General features: G+C 40.6%; 1 protein-coding gene across 1 annotated transcript in view; it reads right to left on the bottom strand.

Annotated features, from left to right (window-relative positions):
• The window catches only part of LOC107551132 (SH3 and multiple ankyrin repeat domains protein 1-like), a 60,044-nt gene that overhangs the window by 12,494 nt on the left and 27,163 nt on the right, over positions 1-20,387 (bottom strand). The window contains 4 exon segments of the mRNA XM_016232635.1: positions 2,596-2,676; positions 2,804-2,939; positions 3,076-3,200; positions 4,193-4,275. Coding sequence (XP_016088121.1) covers positions 2,596-2,676; positions 2,804-2,939; positions 3,076-3,200; positions 4,193-4,275 — 425 coding nt within the window.

The following is a 20,387-nucleotide window of genomic DNA, read 5'->3' as shown; positions in this document are numbered from 1 at the left end:
AAACTCAAAAGAACAGCATTTATTTGAAATATGATGTCTTTCTAAAAATGTAAAGATCATTACACTCCCTTCTGATGAATTTTGATCACATTTGGACCCCTTTGATATTACTGACCCCAAACTTCTGAACAGTAGTGTATATATACAGTGGTGTGAAAAAGTGTTGGCCCCCTTCCTGATTTCTTATTTTTTTGCATGTTTGTCCCACTTTAATGTTTCAGATCATCAAACAAATTTAAATATCACACAAAGATGACCCCTTTGATATTACTGACCCCAAACTTCTGAACAGTAGTGTATATATATTTGCCTATTTTACTTATCATAAAGATATCAATATGACAGCTGATGATATATTGTCCATCTGTACTGAACATACAGTTGTGCACAATGATGTCATTACATGATAATAAGCGCATAGAATAAACTTTTAAAAGTTCAATACCATGAACTTAGCAAACTTGTCACGTCTAGCTCTTGCTTAGAAGTGTTCATTGTAAACATGACTGTTTATGATTAAAACCTGTTCACCCTGATTTCCAGAACCTGCCAATCTGATTGAGTGCTGTAATCAGTATTCACTATTACTGAATTGCATTACCCTCACACTAACCCTGACAACTGAATTATGGGAACTGGGCTGAGGAGAGCGTTGAGCATTTACAGTAGACACAGTGCCACTAGGGACTGTGAGCTCTGAGAATATTGCTTGGGCTGAAGAGAAGAGAGAAGGGAGAAGGGAAAACATGCCTTAATGGACTACAGAGGTGATTTTAGTTTTAAAGGTTGGATAGGGGAAGGTATATACATCGATTTGGATACAGATAACAGTAAGCAGTGTTTGTCTTGGTGGTGGGCCGTTGAAATGATCTAGTCTGATTCTCTTGATGTGAGACAAGCCTGACTGGTAAACTAAATGATTGTCAGTGATGGGGACACCTTGAGCCAGCACATACTGTGCCTCTCTAACAATGCTACAATACTACAGCAACACACGCAGCACTCAGAAACCTGTTTCTCTGAGAGCCAGAGGTGTGTGACTACAAGGGAGGTGGTTTAGATTGAGGTTTAGGCTTAAAGCTAACAGGGGTTGCAGGTGTAGGATTGAGGGATAAGGTGGAAGGCGAGGGATATAAGGGTTGGGAGGGGACAGTTTTTTTGGGGGGGTTACCTGTAGTGGGGGTGCTGGTAGTGACAGTGTGGAACTTCTGAAAGAACAGTGAAAGAACATTCTTAATGCTCTCTCTCTCTTCCTCTCTATCTCTATGCCATCCAGTTCAAACACTTCCCTCCATCCTTTCTACTTCTTTCAGTGTATGCCTGTGATAGTTTCTTCTCCCATTCACTTTCTCTTCTTCCATCCCTCCCCCTTCTGACAGTTCAAACTATTCTATTTGGCTCTTTCATCCTCTCTTGAATTTCTCTCCTCACTGTCCTCTCTCTCTAAACCTTCTGGTTCTGTCCTCTAGTGCAGTGATTCCCAGCCGAGGGTATGCAAACCCCAGGGGTTACATAAGCAGGAAGTACTTAAAAGATTTTGTTTTTTGCTAAACCCATATGATAGAAATTACTCCTTAAAATATTAGGGCTGCTAATAGATTAAAATAATTGTTTACAATTATTCATCATGATTTGGTTTGTACTTTTTGTATGTTATAATGTTAAATACACTACTGTTCAATTTTTTTAATAGTTTTTTTTAATACTTTCATTCAGAAAGGATGCATTACATTGATCAAAAATGACAGTAAGACAAATACTTTTACAAAAGATTTCCATTTCAAATAAATGCCGTTCTTTTGTACTTCCTATTCATTAAATAGCCCTGAAAAAAATGACACATATTTCCCTCACACAAATATTAAGCAGCACAACACTATGCTTGATTCCTTAACTTTATTTATAACAAGATGTATGACAGCAAAATATTTTCAACACTGATAATAATAAGAAATGTTTCTTGAGCAGCAAATCAGTATATGTGACCCTGGAGCACAAAACCAGTCTTAAGTCGCTGGGGTATATTTGTAGCAATAGCCTATACAGTGTATAGGTCAAAATTATTGATTTTTCTTTTATGCCAAAAATCATTAGGATATTAAGTAAGAATCATGTTCCATGAAGATATTTTGTAAATGTCCTACTGTAAATATATTACATATTAGAATGATGTGACACTGAAGACTGGAGTAATGACTGCTGAAATTCACCTTCGCTTAATTAGTTATTGAAAACAGAAACAGCTATTTTAAAATGTTATAATGCTTTACAATATTCATATTTTTACTGTATTTTGATCAAATAAATGCAGCCTTGACAAGCATATGACATTTCTTTAAAACATATTCCTGATGAGCCCAAGCTTTTGAACAGTAGAGTATGTACTACATAGACAGAGGCAGATTTCTATGTCACTTGATAGAATGATCACTGTAAATCATATCCAGCATAATATGAATTCAAATTAAACATTTCTGGTTTGTGCTGATTAAGGGGTAATTGAGCCGTAGTGAGGGGACTGTACGGGTCAAAAAAGGTTGGGAAACACTGCACTTTTCCCCCCAAGCTTCTGTCCTCTCATTTTCCACATCTTACCCATCTCTTCCAGTTCTGATGTCATGGATTTGGAGCGCAGAGCGATAGCCGGTGTGCTCAGTCTTTTACTCTGCTGTGGGACTGTATGGAGAGAGAGAGAGGGAGAGAGAGAGAGAGAGCGAGAGAAAGAGTGTCACCGGTGTCCGATGATGATCATCATGTAACACTTCACTGGTGTGTCTCTGCTGTGTGAATTTGTATCTCTTACTTTTCTTTCGGACCCCTTCCTCCATATCAGGGTTCCGGGTAACCATGACAACCTTGACCATGAGGCTGTTGCCGCCTTGCCTGATCATATTGACCACCTGCCTGTGTCCCACCTTAACCACATTCTGACCATTCACCTGGAAAAGAGAAAGAAACAATATACAGAAAGATACAGAGAGACCTTGAGTAATGAGGACACTTCTAGTGAGACTTGAAGGAATGACAAAGAGGGAAGAACAGAATATAAGTTCCATGATGCAGTTCTGCAGACACCTCGATAAGGAAGTCTCCCATTCGCAGACCAGCTCTCCAAGCCACGCCTCCCTCGTCGACAGACTCAAGGTACTGCAGTGCTGGAAAGGCTGGGGTGGGAGTGAACTCTTCTATAGGGGTCTGAGCTACAAAGAGAGGACATTTATATAATCAGTGTAGTGTGCCTGTCCAGAATGTTCTATTGAGGTTGACAATACATGGACAATAATGAGAAAACACAAGAAAAAAAAAAGAAAAGATGAACAGTGATAAAAGATCGTGTCAAATGTTCTCATTCCGGTTCTGGAACGCATCAGTATAAATGTGTGCGTAAGAGATAAAGAGCAAGAGTGAATGTGCCCTCTTATGCAGTGTGTGAATTATTCAATGACTTTCAGGGGGGTCGATTTATTAAAAGATTTTTTGCCAGTAGTTTTTGGAGCACAGTCTTTTATGGGTAATGTCACACAACTGTTTTTTGTCACCCCAAGCCATCGACTTTAATAACAAAAACAGAGATATTTAGGGTGCAAACACGGCACTTTAAATTCTGGGACTTTCTAAACATATGCATTCATTATCAGGAGCACAACACAAACTGCTTGCATACAGTTTAATTACAGCCAAGAAGCCAAGAAGTTACTACTGTTGTTCTGGAAAAAAAAAAGAAGTGTCTCATGTAAGCTATGGCTTGGAGAGATGATTTCTACTTTACATTTGGAACAAATTAGGTTCTACCTGAAGGGAAAATTTGAGCAGTTTAACAAAATCTAGTTATTCTCTACGGAGTAATGCATCATTTGTTAATATTAATAAAATATTTTAATATTTTTTCATCATACTTTACAATTTAATGCAAACAGGTCTGGTAAGGGATGGCTTGTTTTGTTTTTTTCTTCTCTTTTCTAATTTTGATTGTGACGAAATATGTAAGATTGCAAATTCATCTTCAAAATCTTTGTCTTTCAATAAAACTTACTTGACAAAAAAAAGATTACAAAATTTGATGCGATATATGATCCTGTTAATGAGTGTCTATTTACTGCATAATGACAAATCTGTGATCTAACTTTGTGGCTAATGAAATGCTGAAACATAAATTATTATATAAAAAAAATATTATGCACCCTGCACTTACCCTTGGCTCCTCTCAGCACAAAGCCAAAACCTTCATTGTCTTTTTTCTGCAGGAGGACTGTCTTCTCCTTGATTATATAGTCACTGAAAGAAAGAAAGAAAGATTTTGCGGTAGAAGAGGCAGATAAAAGAGGACAGAAGACATGGTAAATATCTCCACTGCATCAGGAAAACACTTAAACCCAGAACAAGCTATTGAGTGGAGGGGGGAGGGTCAGAGGCCAGAGAAAAGTGGAGTTCAGTGTATGAACCATAGACTGTATAAAAACAGGTATGAAAGCATACATTACAGGACAGCCTGTACTGACTCTTTAAAGGTGAAGTGTGCCATTTGTTTTCATTGCTAAAATTCTTCTATGCCAGTTTAATGTGCTTTTCATTAGTGGGGAGGCACAGATGTCACATATGAATGAAAAAAATATACTTACTATTTTTTCGTCTGCAATGTTGCTTCTAAAAGCTGTTTTTTTTAATGGTTATTTCAACTACACGCTGAAATTACCTAACTAAAAAATACCTAAAAACCAAGCTCGGCTCAAAATTTTTACAATATTTCCAAATATGAGATGAAAACATACAGCTTTGTTTTAAAATTAAAGCAGTGCCATATAATAACTTTTCCTTTAATTTTCTAAAATATTAAAATATTAAAATATATGTCCTCTCAGTAAGATTTTTAAGAGTGTTTTACAAAAGGTTTCTATTTCAAATAAATGCTGTTCTTTTGAATTTTCTATTTCACAACAATGTATCACTGTTTCCACAAAACATTAACATAACTGTTTATAACATGGCACAACTGCATGTTTTCAACATTGATAAACAAAGGTTTGAGCACCAAAATCAGCATATTAGAATTATTTCTGAAGACTGAAGTAATGACTTCTGAAAATTCAGCTTTGCTATCATAATTCTATCAAATTATATTTTAAAATCTATTAAAATAGAAAACACTATTTAAATTGAATATTAAATATAACATAATCATATTTCACAATATTACAGTTTTTACTGTATTTTTCATCCAATAAATGCAGCCATGGTGAGCATAAGAGACTTCTTTCAAAAAAATTTAAATATCTAACTGACCCAAACTGAATGGTAAGGTAAGTTTAATACATATATCATACAAGTAAGCCATTGGTTGTAGCTGAAAGTTGAAAGCTGTCCCACTTGTGGTTTCCACTCACAGCAGAGCCCATCTGACTGACACCACAGCTTTGTTTACAATACTCTGGCATCCATGCTCTTGCGTCAACAAGTGCACTGCAGTTCAGAACACAATATCCCCATTCTTCAGCTCAGTGTTCAGGAGACTTAACCAACTGTATTGTTTCACTGCCCCAGGACCAGAGGAGAGGGACTAGGGGGATGGACTGAGTCGATGCAAAACACAACGGCAGGTCAGACCACACACGGCCATTCTCCTGCTGTAAACAGTGTTACAAGCACAATTTGGCGGGAAACCAGTTACAGAGGCTTGATTTGAAGGCTGTCTGAAGTTCATCCATCGAACAAACCTTCACGACATTGTACCAATTTTGAATGGAGCTCAAATGTCAAACAGCAGAAGACGGGGCAGGACAAGTTCATCCACTGCAATATCACGATCATGTTGTCCTGTAGTTAGGAAAGAGACAGCAGATCTTCTATGTAATGTTTGTATGTGCAATGGGCACTGTAAGTGAGATGTTGGCGGTTGACTGAGCAACGGCCAGAACTGGATATAGGAACTAGCCAGACTAATATGTAGACATGCACAGTGAGTGATACAGTACACACAGTTGGCAGTCATATTGAACAGAATTAGTCATTCAGCATTCCAATGTTCACCTCGAAGGGATCTCAACAAAACACCCAAGCATAATGTTTTCCAAATCAAACCAGTGTAAGCTGGGCCAAGTACATAACTGGCCACAGCAAGAATATAAAAAAATGGCAAAAGCCTGGTTGTTATGTCTGAGATCATGTCTATATTTAGGCAAAGGACTGTTTGCTCGGAATAGTAAAAGGTGAGGCAATGTAATCTCAATGCCTCATTCAATGATTTGCAGAGGTAGTGAATATTTGACACAGAATCCACAGAATTGTGAGATCTATATTTTATAAATATATACAGAGTTCTGGCATTAAACTCTAGATGGCGCAATCCGATAGGTCTAACTCAATATGACCTAATGACATCATTCTCATATGGCACAGCTGATTGGTTCTCTCCTGTATCGGTAGCCAATGAGCTGCTGCTCAACATTCAAATATGAAAATGAAAAGCCTGAACAGTGGTGAAGGATTTCAGGTATGGCAATTTTAAAATACTAATACTGCAAGTTCTACATTCACAATGCAAGAAATTCCTGCATACATTTATTTACTACAGAAGAAAGCAAATTAATCCACAGAAATGAACAAAACTAAACGAATTATGCACTGAAAAAAATGTTTCCCTAAGGGCAAGTTATTTATTTTTCATTGGCTCAAGTTAAAAAATATAGATGTGCATCATTACCCTAAATTGTTTTAATTGGATGAATGAAACATTTTTTTCAGTGTGTTAATTAAATGAATTATTTTAAATCATTTTGAGTTTAGTGAGCCTGCAAATGTTGATATTACTTACACAGTAAAGGAAGTGCCTTTTTCAACACATAAATGTTTTACCAAATAAAAAGGACAACACTTTTAGAGTTCATCCCACTATCTGATGTGGGAACAAGTATTGGAACACTTGAACTTAAAGGTGGGGTATGGATTTTTTGAAAAACGCTTTAGAAAACTGAGTCTGGCCGAGTTCCAAAACAAACTTGTAGCCAATCAGCAGTAAGGGGTGTGTCTACTCATGATGTGGAGGAGAGAGCGCTCAGTGCACAGGACGGACATTAGCCGAGCGGAGAGATGAAAGAAAGATAGAGATGGTGGATAAAAAACCAAAGAGGAAACCGTCTGCAGAACAAAAGAAGGCTTATGATAAGGCAAGAAGTAGGACCCGTGTAAATTTCAGATCAGCTTTCCAGTGCTGGAGAGAACTCAAGGAGCAGGAAGGCCTGTGATCGGATGCAGAGGTTGCTTTGATTCTTCTCGATAGGGGGGAAACATGGGTTTTGTTTTGTTTCAAGGTAGGGGCGAGACCCTTTTGGGGTAGGGGCATGTTTGTTTTGGTGATTTTAAATATCAACATTGACTACCAGAAATCCCTTACCCTACCTTTAAGGCAGATGTAAAAGATTAAAAGCTATTATTTTGTTGCAGATCCCTTGCGTGCAATCAGAGCAGTGAGTTTGCTACCCATAGACATGGCCAGACTCTTGGTCTTATACTTTGAAATATTTTTCCTAGCCTTTAATGCAGCCAATTCCAACTGTTGCTTGTTTTGGGGAGTTTCTGCCTTTAGTCTCCACTTCAGCTGGTGAAATTCATGTTCAATCAGATTTAAATCTGGGTATTGACTTGGGCAATCGAAGACTTTGCATTTTTTTGCCCTGATAAAGTCCTTGACTGAACTGGCAGGGTGTTTTGGGTCATTGTCCCGATGCAATATGTAGCGCTTTCTGATGAGTCTGGTGGCATTTTATTGAATATTGGTAGCCAAGATGGTTTTGTACCCTTCCAAATTCATCCTGCTACTGTCATCATACATTAAGTCATCATTAAAATTGAGAGGCCTGTTCCACAGACAGCCATGTATGCCAATGCCATGACACCACCTCCACCATGGTTTACAGATGAGGCTGTATGCTTAGGATCATTTGCAGTTCCCTTTTGTCTCCACACTTTTGCTTTCCCCATCACTTAGATAAAGGTTAATCTTTGTCTCATCTGTCCATAAAACTCTGTTCCAAAACTCTACTGGCTTTTGCAAACTCTAATCTTGCCTTTCTATTTTTGGTGCTTGCCAGAGGTTTGCAACTTGCTGTGTAGCATCTGTAGTTCTGTGTCAAAGTCTCCTGCGGACAGTAGATTGTCTGAGCATCACCCCAGCTTTCTGGAGGTTGTTGGTGATTTTACAGACCCATATTTTAGGGTTAATTTTCACAGCTTTTATGATTTGCCTGTCATCAACTGCTGTTGTTTTTCTCAGCTGATCAGGTTGTTGTTAGTTGCTGATGTCTCTGGTGGTTTCCAAACTCTTGATTTCTTCATGCCCTTTGTTTTTGCCATAGCTCTAATTGACTTCCTATTTTCTTTTAGCAGCCAAATTGCTTGCTTATCTCTCAAAGTCAGCCCCCTCGTCTTCATCCTGTTTTGTGTATGTCGTCATCGAATGCAAGACTCAGAATGCAAAAGCAATGGATGTGACTGATACGACACATTCCCTGCTTTTAATATCTGAAGAATTAATGCAACAGGACACAGCCGATCACTCAGAAAGACCTGTGAGGTAACTGTTCCAATACTTATGCTCACATCGGATAGTGGGATGAACTCTAATGGCGCTTTTCCACTGCGTGGTATGATTAGGCTCGGCACAGCTCGGCTCGGTTTGCATTTCCACTGCAGTTTAGTACCGCTTTAGAGTGAGTGGAATTATTCACATGCCGTTATAGTTGCGCCGCCTCTATTGCCATGACTCCTGAAAAACTTTTTCATTCCGCGTCCCCCCATCAAGCTCTCGCTGGATCCGCTCCTCTGCTATCAACGAGAGGAACATCTGTACTTCTTCAACAGACAACGAAACAGCCATTTTTTGGCTGTTAAAAAAAGTGCACTTGCTCAAAACAGTTGCGTCCGATCTTTCGCTGGCTGTGCTGATTTAAATCTAGCGGTTCTGTTGTGTCTCTGTGTCGCAAGTTCAATGACACAGGTAGTGACGATTCTCTCCGGCCAATCAGTGATCAGCAGAGTTTACACGTCACGTTTTAGTAACAGTACGGTTAACTTGGAACTTAAACCGAGGTGGTACTGAAAAAAGTACCAGGTACTGTACCCAGTGGAAAAACCCCCAAAAGTGAACTGTACCGTGCCGTACCATGCAGTGGAAAAGTGCCATAAAAGTGCTGATAAAAGCTGGTAAACTTCTTAGCTGGTAAAACATTTATGTGTTGAAACACTCAATAAAATGTGACATTCTGTAGTTTTGTCTCATATTCATCTTTTAATCATATTTACAGATTTCTTGACTCCACACAGCAAACAGAGCAATTTTGTCTTTACTGTTCCAATACTTATGGAGGGCACTGTATATACAGGTATATTGCAAGTAAAATACAAGTATATTGTAAATTATGAATGTGATACATTTTGTGTGTGTGTATATATATATTTACATTTTACATTTACATTTAGTCATTTAGCAGACACTTGTTATCCAAAGCAACTTACAAATGAGGACAATGGAAGCTATCAAAATCAACAAAAGAGCAATGATTCGCAAGTGCTATCACAAGTCTCAGTTAGCTTAACGCAGTACACATAGCAAGTTTTTTAAAAATTCTATAATAAATAAAAAGAAAACAGATAGAACAGAAAAAAGAATAGAGAAGCTAGTGTTAGTGTTTTTTTCTAAGAAAACAATCAGTTAGTAAATTAATAGAGTGCAAGTCTAAAAGGGGACAGTTTTTTTAAAGAATAGAATTAGATTGGAGAGTGCTAGAGTTAGAGGGTCAAATAAATATGGAAGAGATGTGTTTTTACCCAATTCTTGAAGATGGCTAAGGACTCAGCTGCTCGGATTGAGTCGGGCAGGTCATTCCACCATATATATAAAGTATATATATATATATATATATATATATATACATACACTGTGTGTGTGTGTGTGTGTATATATACAAATACACACAAATTATGAAAATATGGCCTATCTATCCATCTATCTATCTATCTATCGTATCTCTCTCTATCTATCTATATGAGCTATATGTTAAAAAAAAATTCAAGTAATATTGTCACTTTGAAGCCTGATTGCCTGTGTTGCTAGTTTGTTTGCACTCTAAGTCTGTGTGAGAGCTTCTGTGTGTGTGTCCAGTACCAGTCAGGTGCTGGTGAGATATTGTTTAAACTGTACCATACTGTACCCACATGCTGATAGTCACACTGTACACAGGCTCAGCCCTCAACCCACTCCATCTGTTCATTTCTCTCTCTCTCTTTCCTTGAATGCTTCCGAACTCCATCCTCCATCTAAAAGCCAAATGTAAAAGCTTTCAGTGAACCTCTTAAAGACCACGGACCCGAGGCCAGGGGGTCACTCATATCTCCCCATCAACTCTTTCAGTAACTCCTCGGTGTGTCACCTCCTACCCTGCTTTCTATCTCAGTCCTCTCTTCTCTCCAACAGTCCGTCCGCACTCCTCCTCACATACCTTCCATCGCGCCTGAACAGAAGGATGCCAACGGTGGCCATTCTCCATATCACCCACTCATCCCTGCCCAGATTGAAAACAAGCCAGGAATGAATTGATGTACAGAAAGTGATGGTCTCGCTTCAAGTTGGCACTCCCTTTTTAAAGTTACAGACATCTCACACCCCGCCGAACCTCTCTGCCACACACTTCTCGTCGTCCTCTCTCTCGCTCTCTCTTTGACGTTTTGGGTATTAGGTTCATCCTATGACGTGAGTGACACAGACAGTTTATACAGTAGCCGCATTCATAACTGCTGTACATACGGTGAAGACTCAACGTACAACTATTAAGACGTTACACAATCTTCATAGTGACCAACCAACACCCAGCCACATTGCAGGGACCGTAACACACCACGGTTGTATTTGTCCAACTTAATGAGAGTTACAGGTCTAATAAGAGCCAACGCATGATAACATCAGTGCACAAAAACAACGCCAAGCGGACACTGTACGAGATCAGTACCACATCAAACCTAACACACTCCACAATAAACGCAGCAGGGGTTACGAGAAACCAGTACAAACGTCCCCTCCTGAGTGATCATTCTTAATTTCTTGAATGTACACATGCAAATCACACACACACCCGACAGAAGAACCCAACAGCATCAATCCCTTCCAGTGAAGCGAACTCCTCTAAATCAGCAGCTAACAGAGCCCAGCACATTCTCTCTCCGTCCCACACACACACACGCTCGCACGCGCAGAAACACACACTGGTTTAGCATTCTGTCCATCAGAGCAGCGGTGTATCTGGCTGGAGGCAGACATTGTATTCTGCGGCCGTTAACAGAGACAGAAGCTGCGTTTCACACTCACACACACATGCATGCATGAAGCGGTGGAGACGCGCTACACTGGCTACTGTGCGAGCGAGTGCTCACTCTTCCACACATAGACATACGCACACGTCCGAACGCACGCACGCACACACGCGTGCATTGCAACACATCCCTGCCTGTCGATCCACTCCATCACTCCGGCTCGTTCCTTGTTCACATGCGGCACTCTCTCTAGCCCACCTCCCTCCCTCCACCCACCGTGAGAAAAACATGAAAACAGCCAGTACCTGTACATGAACCAGACGCTGCGATTCATAGGGCCTAGCGATGGCCAGGACGACGAGAGGGAGAGGGAGAGAGAGAGATCCTCCTCTCCGCATCCTCCCATCGCCATTTCCCCCCCCTCCTCCTCCTCTCCCTCCACCTCCTCCTCCTACTGCTGCTCCTCTTCCAGCCAGAGAACAGCAAGCGAGAGCCGTGCGAGGGGAGGAGAGGAGGAGAGAGAGACGGAGAGAGTGAGAACGAGGGCCTAGCTCTCCCAACCCTTTCATACTTAAGACGGTGAGAGCGAGAGAGAGAGAGAGAGAGCGCGCGATGGTTCACTGTGACTGCGACAGAGGAGGAGGGAGAGCGAGCGAGGCATGGAGAAAGAAAGAGGGAGGGAGGGCAAGATAGAGGGACAGAGAGAGAGTATGTGTGATTGGAAGACATGGTTTAGCATGAAAGAGGAGAGAAATTAGGTAATTTGATGAAGGGAGAGAGGGAGAGAGAGAGGGGCTTGAGGTGACTGGGTTTGTTTGCTGATCAGCTAATGCATGCATTGAATGTAAAGGACGCTAAGAGTTCACACAGGAAGCGTTTCAGCAGTTTAATAAAGCTAGGGACAAATCGCAGGTGTCTTGAGATATGTTGGTACAGTATTTGAACTGTTTTAACACATCATTGCGGCTCAAAAATGCAACAGCGCTCATGGCGTGAGACGCTTAAAAAAACAGCAACGTGCACCTTTACGGTCGCAAGCATTCATCTAGTGCATGTTTAGATAGAAAAAAATTAAAAAGCACATGGCCAATGCGCGCATACGCACACCTGCTGCGGTATAGGAGATCAAACCGTTGGGAAGGTGCAAGTCTCTCTTTTACTCCTCCCTCTCATGTACACATCTGCTTCTTCCTCTCTTCTTCAGCAGCCATGTGAGTTGAACAGAGCATGTTTCTATCACTGCCTCCACTAGTCACTGTTTTCCCATTCATAAAACTGGCAGCAGCCTTTGAGCGGTAGAGAGAGACAAGGAAAGAACGAGAGAGAGAGACCACTCTCTAGTGCTCTTGTCGGGTAGCCGTAGAGCACTACAGCTCTGAACCACCATCCGCCTATTACATCATCAATATCGCCAGCTACTGAATGAACGTGTTTTTTTTTCTTTTCTATTTTCAATGCTGTTGCCTGTGGTCCCACCTAATTCACAATCTCCGGATTCATTGTACACCTACTGACACATGATATAGCAGTCTGAGGGACTGATGTATGGATTTTTTGCAATTCTGTAAATACAAAAAAAAAAAGTAAAGACAGCAGAAGTGTGAGTTTACCGACTCGTGTAACAAACACTAGGATAAATAATGTTTTAGTATTAGCCATATTAAAATGAATTTGCAGCAAAACCTCTGAGATTGAATAAACACACATGCTAACTTTACTCAATTAAATGGTTAGCTGCATTTTATTATGTGCATCTAACATGTGCATCTCCCCTGCTGTTACGACCAAACACCCATCCAATTTTCAGCATGCAGTCCATAGGTTGAGGACAACGGATCTAAACCATCCGCAATGCAAGTCCACTACCATTCAATAGTTTGGGGTTGGTAAGATTTTTATTTAATTTTTTAAAGAACTCCAGTCTTCAGAAATTATTCTAATATGCTGATTTGCTGCTCAAGAAACATTTCTTCTTATTGTCAATATTAAAAACAGCAATATTTTTGTGGAAACCATGATTTATTTGAAACACAATTTGCTTGTAAAATTATAAATATGTAGTTCAGTCGAGAAACTCTAGATGGCGCAGGCGACGGGTTGTTATCGTAACCGATGATATTCAGAGAGTTAAACGACTTGGCACAAGCTGATTGGTTCATGTTGCATATGCAGCCAATGAGCTTACTGCCTTGCATTTATATGGCTGGCTAGCATTCACTTGAGATTTCTGCAGCGTGCTTTCAGAGTTCTCTGAAACTCAACAGCTAGATAACAAGATAAGTAAATGGTTTTCACTCTGATTTCAGTGCATTATTGCGTTCGTCAGATGTACATTTTTAAACTAGAAAACATACAAGTTGTAAAACTACGTGCAGGTTATTCACGTGAGGAGTAATTACTAAGCATGTATTGTTCATATAACAGCAGTGGCATCAGCAGCAGCAGCAGCAAGCACTTTTCCTAGTTCATGTATGTGAGAATACAACGTCAAGCATCGCGGATTTTAGAACAGTAAAGTGAATCGGGGATTACCTTATTTGCCCAAAATCTCCAATGCTTTTAATATCTTCTGTGGGCATTCATTTCTACATTAACCGCGAATGGATCGCTTTCAGATGCACACCTCACTAGTGGGGTCGGTTTGCAGTTGGCGTTTCACAGTTGTTCAGTTTTAAGTCAAGGTGAACCCGTATAACTGACTTTCATAAACGTCATACTGTCAACAGCCTTACCTATTTTAATGAGCAACAGAAAATAATATACTCGCTCATACATGTATTCTTGCCGCATTGCAATGCACTTAGTCAGAAGAGGGAGCACTCATTCTTAAAGGGGCCACATCTCTATTTCACTCGTTACCTAAAAGAGTTTATTAGACGCTAAAGGGGGAAGTCGTGGCCTAATGGTTAGAGAGTCAGACTCATAACCCAAAGGTTGTGGGTTTGAGTCTCGTACCGGCAGGGATTGTAGGTAGGGGGAGTGAATGTACAGCGCTCTCTCCCACTTCAATACCACGACTGAGGTGCCCTTGAGCAAGGCACCGAACCCCCAACTGCTCCCCGGGCGCCGCAGCAAAAAAATGACTGCCCACTGCTCCAGGTGTGTGTTCACGGTTTGTGTGTATTCACTGCTGTGTGTGTGCACTTTGGATGGATGGGTAAATGCAGAGCACTAATTCCGAATTTAATAGCAGCAGAATGGCATAGCAAATTCAGATGCATGTTAGAAATAATATTAGGAGCAGTCTGCATAGCAACCATTTATTATTATTGCTAATATAGCAGGGGCAGCAGAAAGTACTTTTAGTTGCATGAAATGTCAGCGATAATGCATGGATGAGCTACAGCAATTCTAGTACTTTCACAGAGTGTAGCAGTCAAGTCAAGTTACAGCTGATCGTCCAGAGCCTCGACGCATCACAGCTGTCATCCCAGAGTCATGTCATGTCACAGCTGTCCTGTCTGTTGGACCCATATCTTCAAGGTCCGTTCTTCAGTATCTCAGACTGACATCGAGTGTGGAGGATCCAACACTGGTGTCAGCATGCGCAACTGAGATTCCCAAACCAACTCACTCTAGCCCTCCTGTTCCAGAACTGATTCCCCTGTCTGCAGCGCTTCCCATAATGGGGGTTGCCTTATGGTGTGTTTGGGCTGCATACACCACCACAGAATCTCCCGAGGTGGCGGCATTCACTATGGTGTCTCCAGAGGTGGCACCCAGTAATGCACTTTCTGCCTGTCCTGTCACGGCTATGGAGGCCGTCTGTGAACCCTCTTCCTGTCCTGTCACGGCTATGGAGGCCATCTGTGAACCCTCTTCCTGTCTTGTCACGGCTATGGAGGCCATATGTGAACTCTCTGCCTGTCCAGTCACGACTATGGAGGCCGTATGTGAACTCTCTGCCTGTTCTATCACGGCTATGGAGGCCGTGTGTGAACTCTCTGCCTGTCCTGTCACGGCTATGGAGGTTGTCTCTGAACCCTCTTCCTGTCCTATCACGGCTATGGAGGCTGTATGTGAACTCTCTGCCTGTCCTATCACGGCTATGGAGGCCGTATGTGAACTCTCTGCCTGTCCTGTCACGGCTATGACGGCCGTTAATAAACATTCAGTCCTGTCCATCACAGCCAAGGAAATTACCAATGAACTCACGGTGCCTTCTGCCTCGGTCTTTGGGGCCATAAGTAAACTGTCTGTTTCCTATGTTTCAGTTCCTCCGAGGTCTCAGTCTCAGCCCTCGTTTCCTCATCCGTCTGCTCTGTTCTGGTGGTCTTCTGCTCTGTCTGCTCCACCAGGGTGGTCTTCTCTGCTCTGGTGGTCTTCTGCTGCGCTGTGGGGATCTTCGGACCCATCTGCTCTGTTGTTGTGGCAGTCTGCTCCACCCTGGTGGTCCTCAGTTCTGCCGGCTCCGCCCTGGCTCTCTGCCTCACCGGCTCCGCTCCCTGGTGCTCTTCAGCTCTGCTCTGGTGGTCTTCAGTTCCACCTACTCCGCCCTGGTGGATTTCAGCTCTGCTCTGGTGGTCTTCAGCTCCACCCTGGCTCCCTGTTCCGCCGGCTCTGACTCAGTCCCCAGGTTCTCTTCCTGCACATGGGCCTGGCCCTCCATCCCTCCCCCTGTTCCACCTCCTCTCCACCACCCTCCTGGACTTAACAGTGTTTATTTTGGAGCATCTGGAATCTGCTCCTAAAGGGGGGGGGGGGCTCCGTCATGATCTGACTCATGTTCCCCTGTCTTGTGTTACTTGTGTTACTTCTAGAGTACCTTTTGTAGTTATTTTGCTTCATTGGTCCTCTTGATTACTTTCCCAGGTGTGTCTTGTTACCTTGTCATCTTGTTAGTGTCTCTGTGTATAATAGTTATGTGTTTTAGTCAGTCTGAGGCAGTCGTTGTCTTTGCGAAGTTGTGGCGTGTTGTTTCTGTTTTCTGGTTCTCTCTGTGTTTGGTTCTATGTTTCTGGATTTGGATTACCTTTTGTTTTATTAAATGTTCCACTGATTGCATTTGGATCCTACCTTGACTCTTCCTTGCATTGACATGTTACAAGTATTCATAGAATTTCAGATTGCGTTATTAGCGAATTATTAATAGCAGTATGCATAGCAAATCAAATTATGCATTTAGTTGCGACAGCAGTAGGTAGACTGTAGTTTACATTTACATTCTTATTTATTCATTTTGCAGACACTTATCCAAAGCGACTTACAATTGCTGAAGTTTCAATGACTTAAAATGGATGGTATGTGAACTCTTCAAGCGAATAGGCATCATTTGCATTTAGTTTATTTAAAAGGGGCTTATAGCAATTCTAAGTACCTTGTGCAGCTGTAGCAGCAGTATGCATAGTATTCAGGTCGCATGTAGCTAATTTAATATCAGCAGCATGCATAGCAATTTCATATGCAATGTTAGAAATAATATTAGCAGCAGGAAGTCAAATTATTGTTGCTAATATAGCAGCGGTAGCAGAAAGTACTTTAGTTGCTTGAAATTTCAGTGATAACGCATGGGGTAAGTAACTCTTTAAAGTGAAATAGGCATTTTATTTCTTTCCTGCTTTAACAGGGCTTACAGTAGATTTTGTGAACTCTTCAAAGCAAAATAGGTATTATTGGATTGCGTTTGCTCGTTAATAAAGATGCTTATATCAATTCTAAGTAATTTTGTGCAGCTATAGCAGCGTTATGCATTGCATAGCTATTCAGATCACTAGTTTAGTGAATTTTAATAGCAGCAGCACGCATGGCAAAATTCAGACGCAATGTTAGAAATATTAGCAGCAGTCTGCATGGCAATCCAATTATCATTGTTGCTAATACAGCAGTGGCAGCATAAAGTACATTTAGTTGCATGAAATTTCAGTGATAAGATAACGCTTGGATGGTAGTGAACTTTTTAGGTGAAATAGGCATTTTATTACTTTGCTATTCAGTTCAACAGAGTTTATAGAACTCTTCAAAGCGAAATAGGCATTGTTTGGTTATTTAATAAAGGGGCAGTAGCAATTTTAGTACAGCTTTTTAGTACTGTACTTTTGTACAGCAATATGCATAGTTATTCAGATCGCAATGTTAGCAAATTTTATAGCATGCATAGCAAATTCAGATGCAAGGTTAGAAATAATATTAGCAGCAGCATGCATAGCAAGTCATATTATTAGGGCTAATATAGCAGCGGCAGCAGAAAGCACTTTAATTGCATAACATTTTTGTGATAAATCATGGAGGGTAAATTAAATATTTAAAGTGCAATAGGTATTAGAGATGTAACGATTACCGGTTTGATGATAAATCATGATAAAATTCCCCACAGTTAGTATTATCATTTCATCTTTTAATTATCATTAAAATCGTATTCGATTACCGCGATTACCGTGACAACTCGCGATAAATAAATACTGTCCAGCATAAATCACAGTTTTCAGTAACAGTTTCACGTGCGCACAGCAGCAGAGTAGATTCGTTTTGAGTGAAAACAGGGCGGAAAAGCTGGGAGGTTTTAAAAGAGTGCTAAAGGAATTATACAAATGAATATATGAATGAATTATATGAATGTACCTCTGAAGGTACTGACTGTCTTCAGAAATGATTCGATGGCATTTTGTTTTCATCTTCGCTCCATGTAATACCTAAAGGAAGTGTTCTTAATCGCAATGCTGCTTTGTCCTCGGAGTTTACGGGAAACCGCTCTAATTCAGTTTTTCTATAAGCGCCACCTGCTGTCAGCGAGTGGATTTACAGAGACTTATATTTACATTCAGTCTGTGTGCAGTTTCTGTCTGGACAAAAACGGACCAAATTTGCATGCCCTGCTGTAAATTTTGACCGGTTGATGAAAAACAAGCTTATGTGGATTCTACACATTTAAACAATTCAGATAAGTTATGTAGAATTATTTATGGAGCAGATAAAATGCATATAATAATTTATTAATCAATTATAATTTTGACTTGTATCTTTTCTTAATTTCAAGGCTGAAATGTGAGGTTTACCTTTTTATTAAACGTTTTCAAAGCTTTGAACATTTACGTTAGATATTTCAACATGCTATTAAACTGTTGTCAGTCAAGTTGTCATTTTAAAATCCGAACATCATTGGTAATGTTATTGTTTTAGTGATTATGCAAACAAAAAGTCATTTTATTTGTTGTTTTTTGATTTTTAAATATAAAACTTGGTGAAGTGATTTATGTGTCGGTATTATTTGAACATCTCCAGCACATTTTAACAATACCGTGTTAATACTGATAACCGTAATAATTTTGGTCACTATAATCGTGATAAGAAATTTTCATGCCGTTACATCCCTAACCGAGACGTTCCCTATCTGTCAGTCACTACGAGTTATGTTGTGACGACATTAGGGGTCTGTGGAAAACTCCACAACCTAAACACAGTCACAACCCTGAGGCGCTGCAAATGTTGACAAGCTGTAGCGTGTCAAGACAAAAGCTACGCTAAGATTGTAACCTTCCCAAAGCCCCAGCGCAAATTCACTGACCTTGGTACTGCAGGGGACCAACGGTGAGTACATCGCAGCTGGAGAAGGCCATGCTGCTGTTCCGACCACAAAAAAGTTTTTGGAAGGGCTTTCAACCTTCAGTGAAAGATTGCTTCAAATCTTCCCTATTTGTTTCTTCAGCCTGGCAGAATGATGGGGAAGCAAGCCTTCAAGCCTACATTCTACCTGTATGGAGGTGACATGTGGAGATACTGAAATGGACTGACCCAGGGGGCAGTACTACGTATGGAATGGGTCTCTGAGGCAGGTCCTACCTAGAGTAGGGATGGAACAACTGCCAGAAGAGACTGACAGAGCGGGTCTGTCAAGGGAAGACCGAGCCAGTTCTTCCTGCCAATTACCTGTTACCCAACACGGGAAGAAACCGGCTCTACAGGAAGGTTGTAAAACCTTGCAAAGGTGTTAGGGGTCGTGCCAATGCCCAGGAGGAGGCAACACTCTGAGTGGAGTGAGCTCTCACCTCCAGGGGGCACGGCTCGCCTTGGGATTGGTACGCCAAGGCGATGGCATCCACTATCCAGTGGGCCGACATCTGCTTGGAGACAGCCTTCTCAGTCAAGTTGTCATTTTAAAATCCGAACATCATTGGTAATGTTATTGTTTTAGTGATTATGCAAACAAAAAGTCATTTTATTTGTTGTTTTTTATTTTTAAATATAAAACTTGAAGTGGTTTGTGTCAGTACTTTTTTTAACATATCCAGCAAATTTTAACAATACCGTGATAATACTGATAACTGTGATAATTTTGGTCACTATAATCGTGATAAGAAATTTTCATACCGTTACATCCCTAATAGGTATTTATTACTTTGCTTATTCAACAGGGCTTACAGCAGGTTTCATGCAGAAGCAGTAGATTATGCTTCGCAAATTCTGATTAAATATTACAACCGCAACAGCTCGCACAATAAATTCTTAGTACAACATTGTGAATATCATTAACAGCAACAGCATGTACTTCAATTCCGTATCTAAATGTTAGTGAATATTATCAATAGTAGCAGAAGTTTTGTTGCGTTGGCCATATCGCACTGCATACATTGCGGACCACTTTACCTATCGTTACGGATCAACTGATTTGGTCATATTGTGCCGGTCGTGTCTGGTGTAGACACCATGTTAGAGTAAAATAGGCATTTGCCTAGCTACTTATATGCCTAATTAATGGAGCTCTCAGCAGTTCAGTCTCTTGTGCAGTAGCAGCAGCTTGCATAGGCATTCAGTCATGAGATTTTTCTCAGCAGCAGCATGCACAGCATTTCTATGTTGCAAATTTTAATTTAGACAATTAAATAAAAATGCAGACAACTGCATTTAAATAAAGTCACTGTAGTGTCTTGCTCAAGGCCATCTTGGAACGAGCCACGCATTTAGCAATGATACAATGCAAACATTATTGTTCTTAATATGCAATAAAATAATTTAAATGATCAAAATAAACAAGCAGCTGCTTCTGAGGCAGAATTAGTCCTGGGCATATGACACCACAACTACAGCGTGTACAGTGATTTATTCTTTCGCCACATTTTGTTAGCTTATTAATAAGTTAAAGGTAAGTATTTCCA

Source organism: Sinocyclocheilus grahami, unplaced genomic scaffold (assembly GCF_001515645.1).
Source record: "Sinocyclocheilus grahami isolate Dianchi unplaced genomic scaffold, SAMN03320097.WGS_v1.1 scaffold416.1, whole genome shotgun sequence".
In the NCBI taxonomy this organism is placed as follows: Eukaryota; Metazoa; Chordata; class Actinopteri; order Cypriniformes; family Cyprinidae; genus Sinocyclocheilus; species Sinocyclocheilus grahami.
Note: the sequence above shows the minus strand (reverse complement) of the source record. Positions and strands in the feature narration are given on the sequence as shown.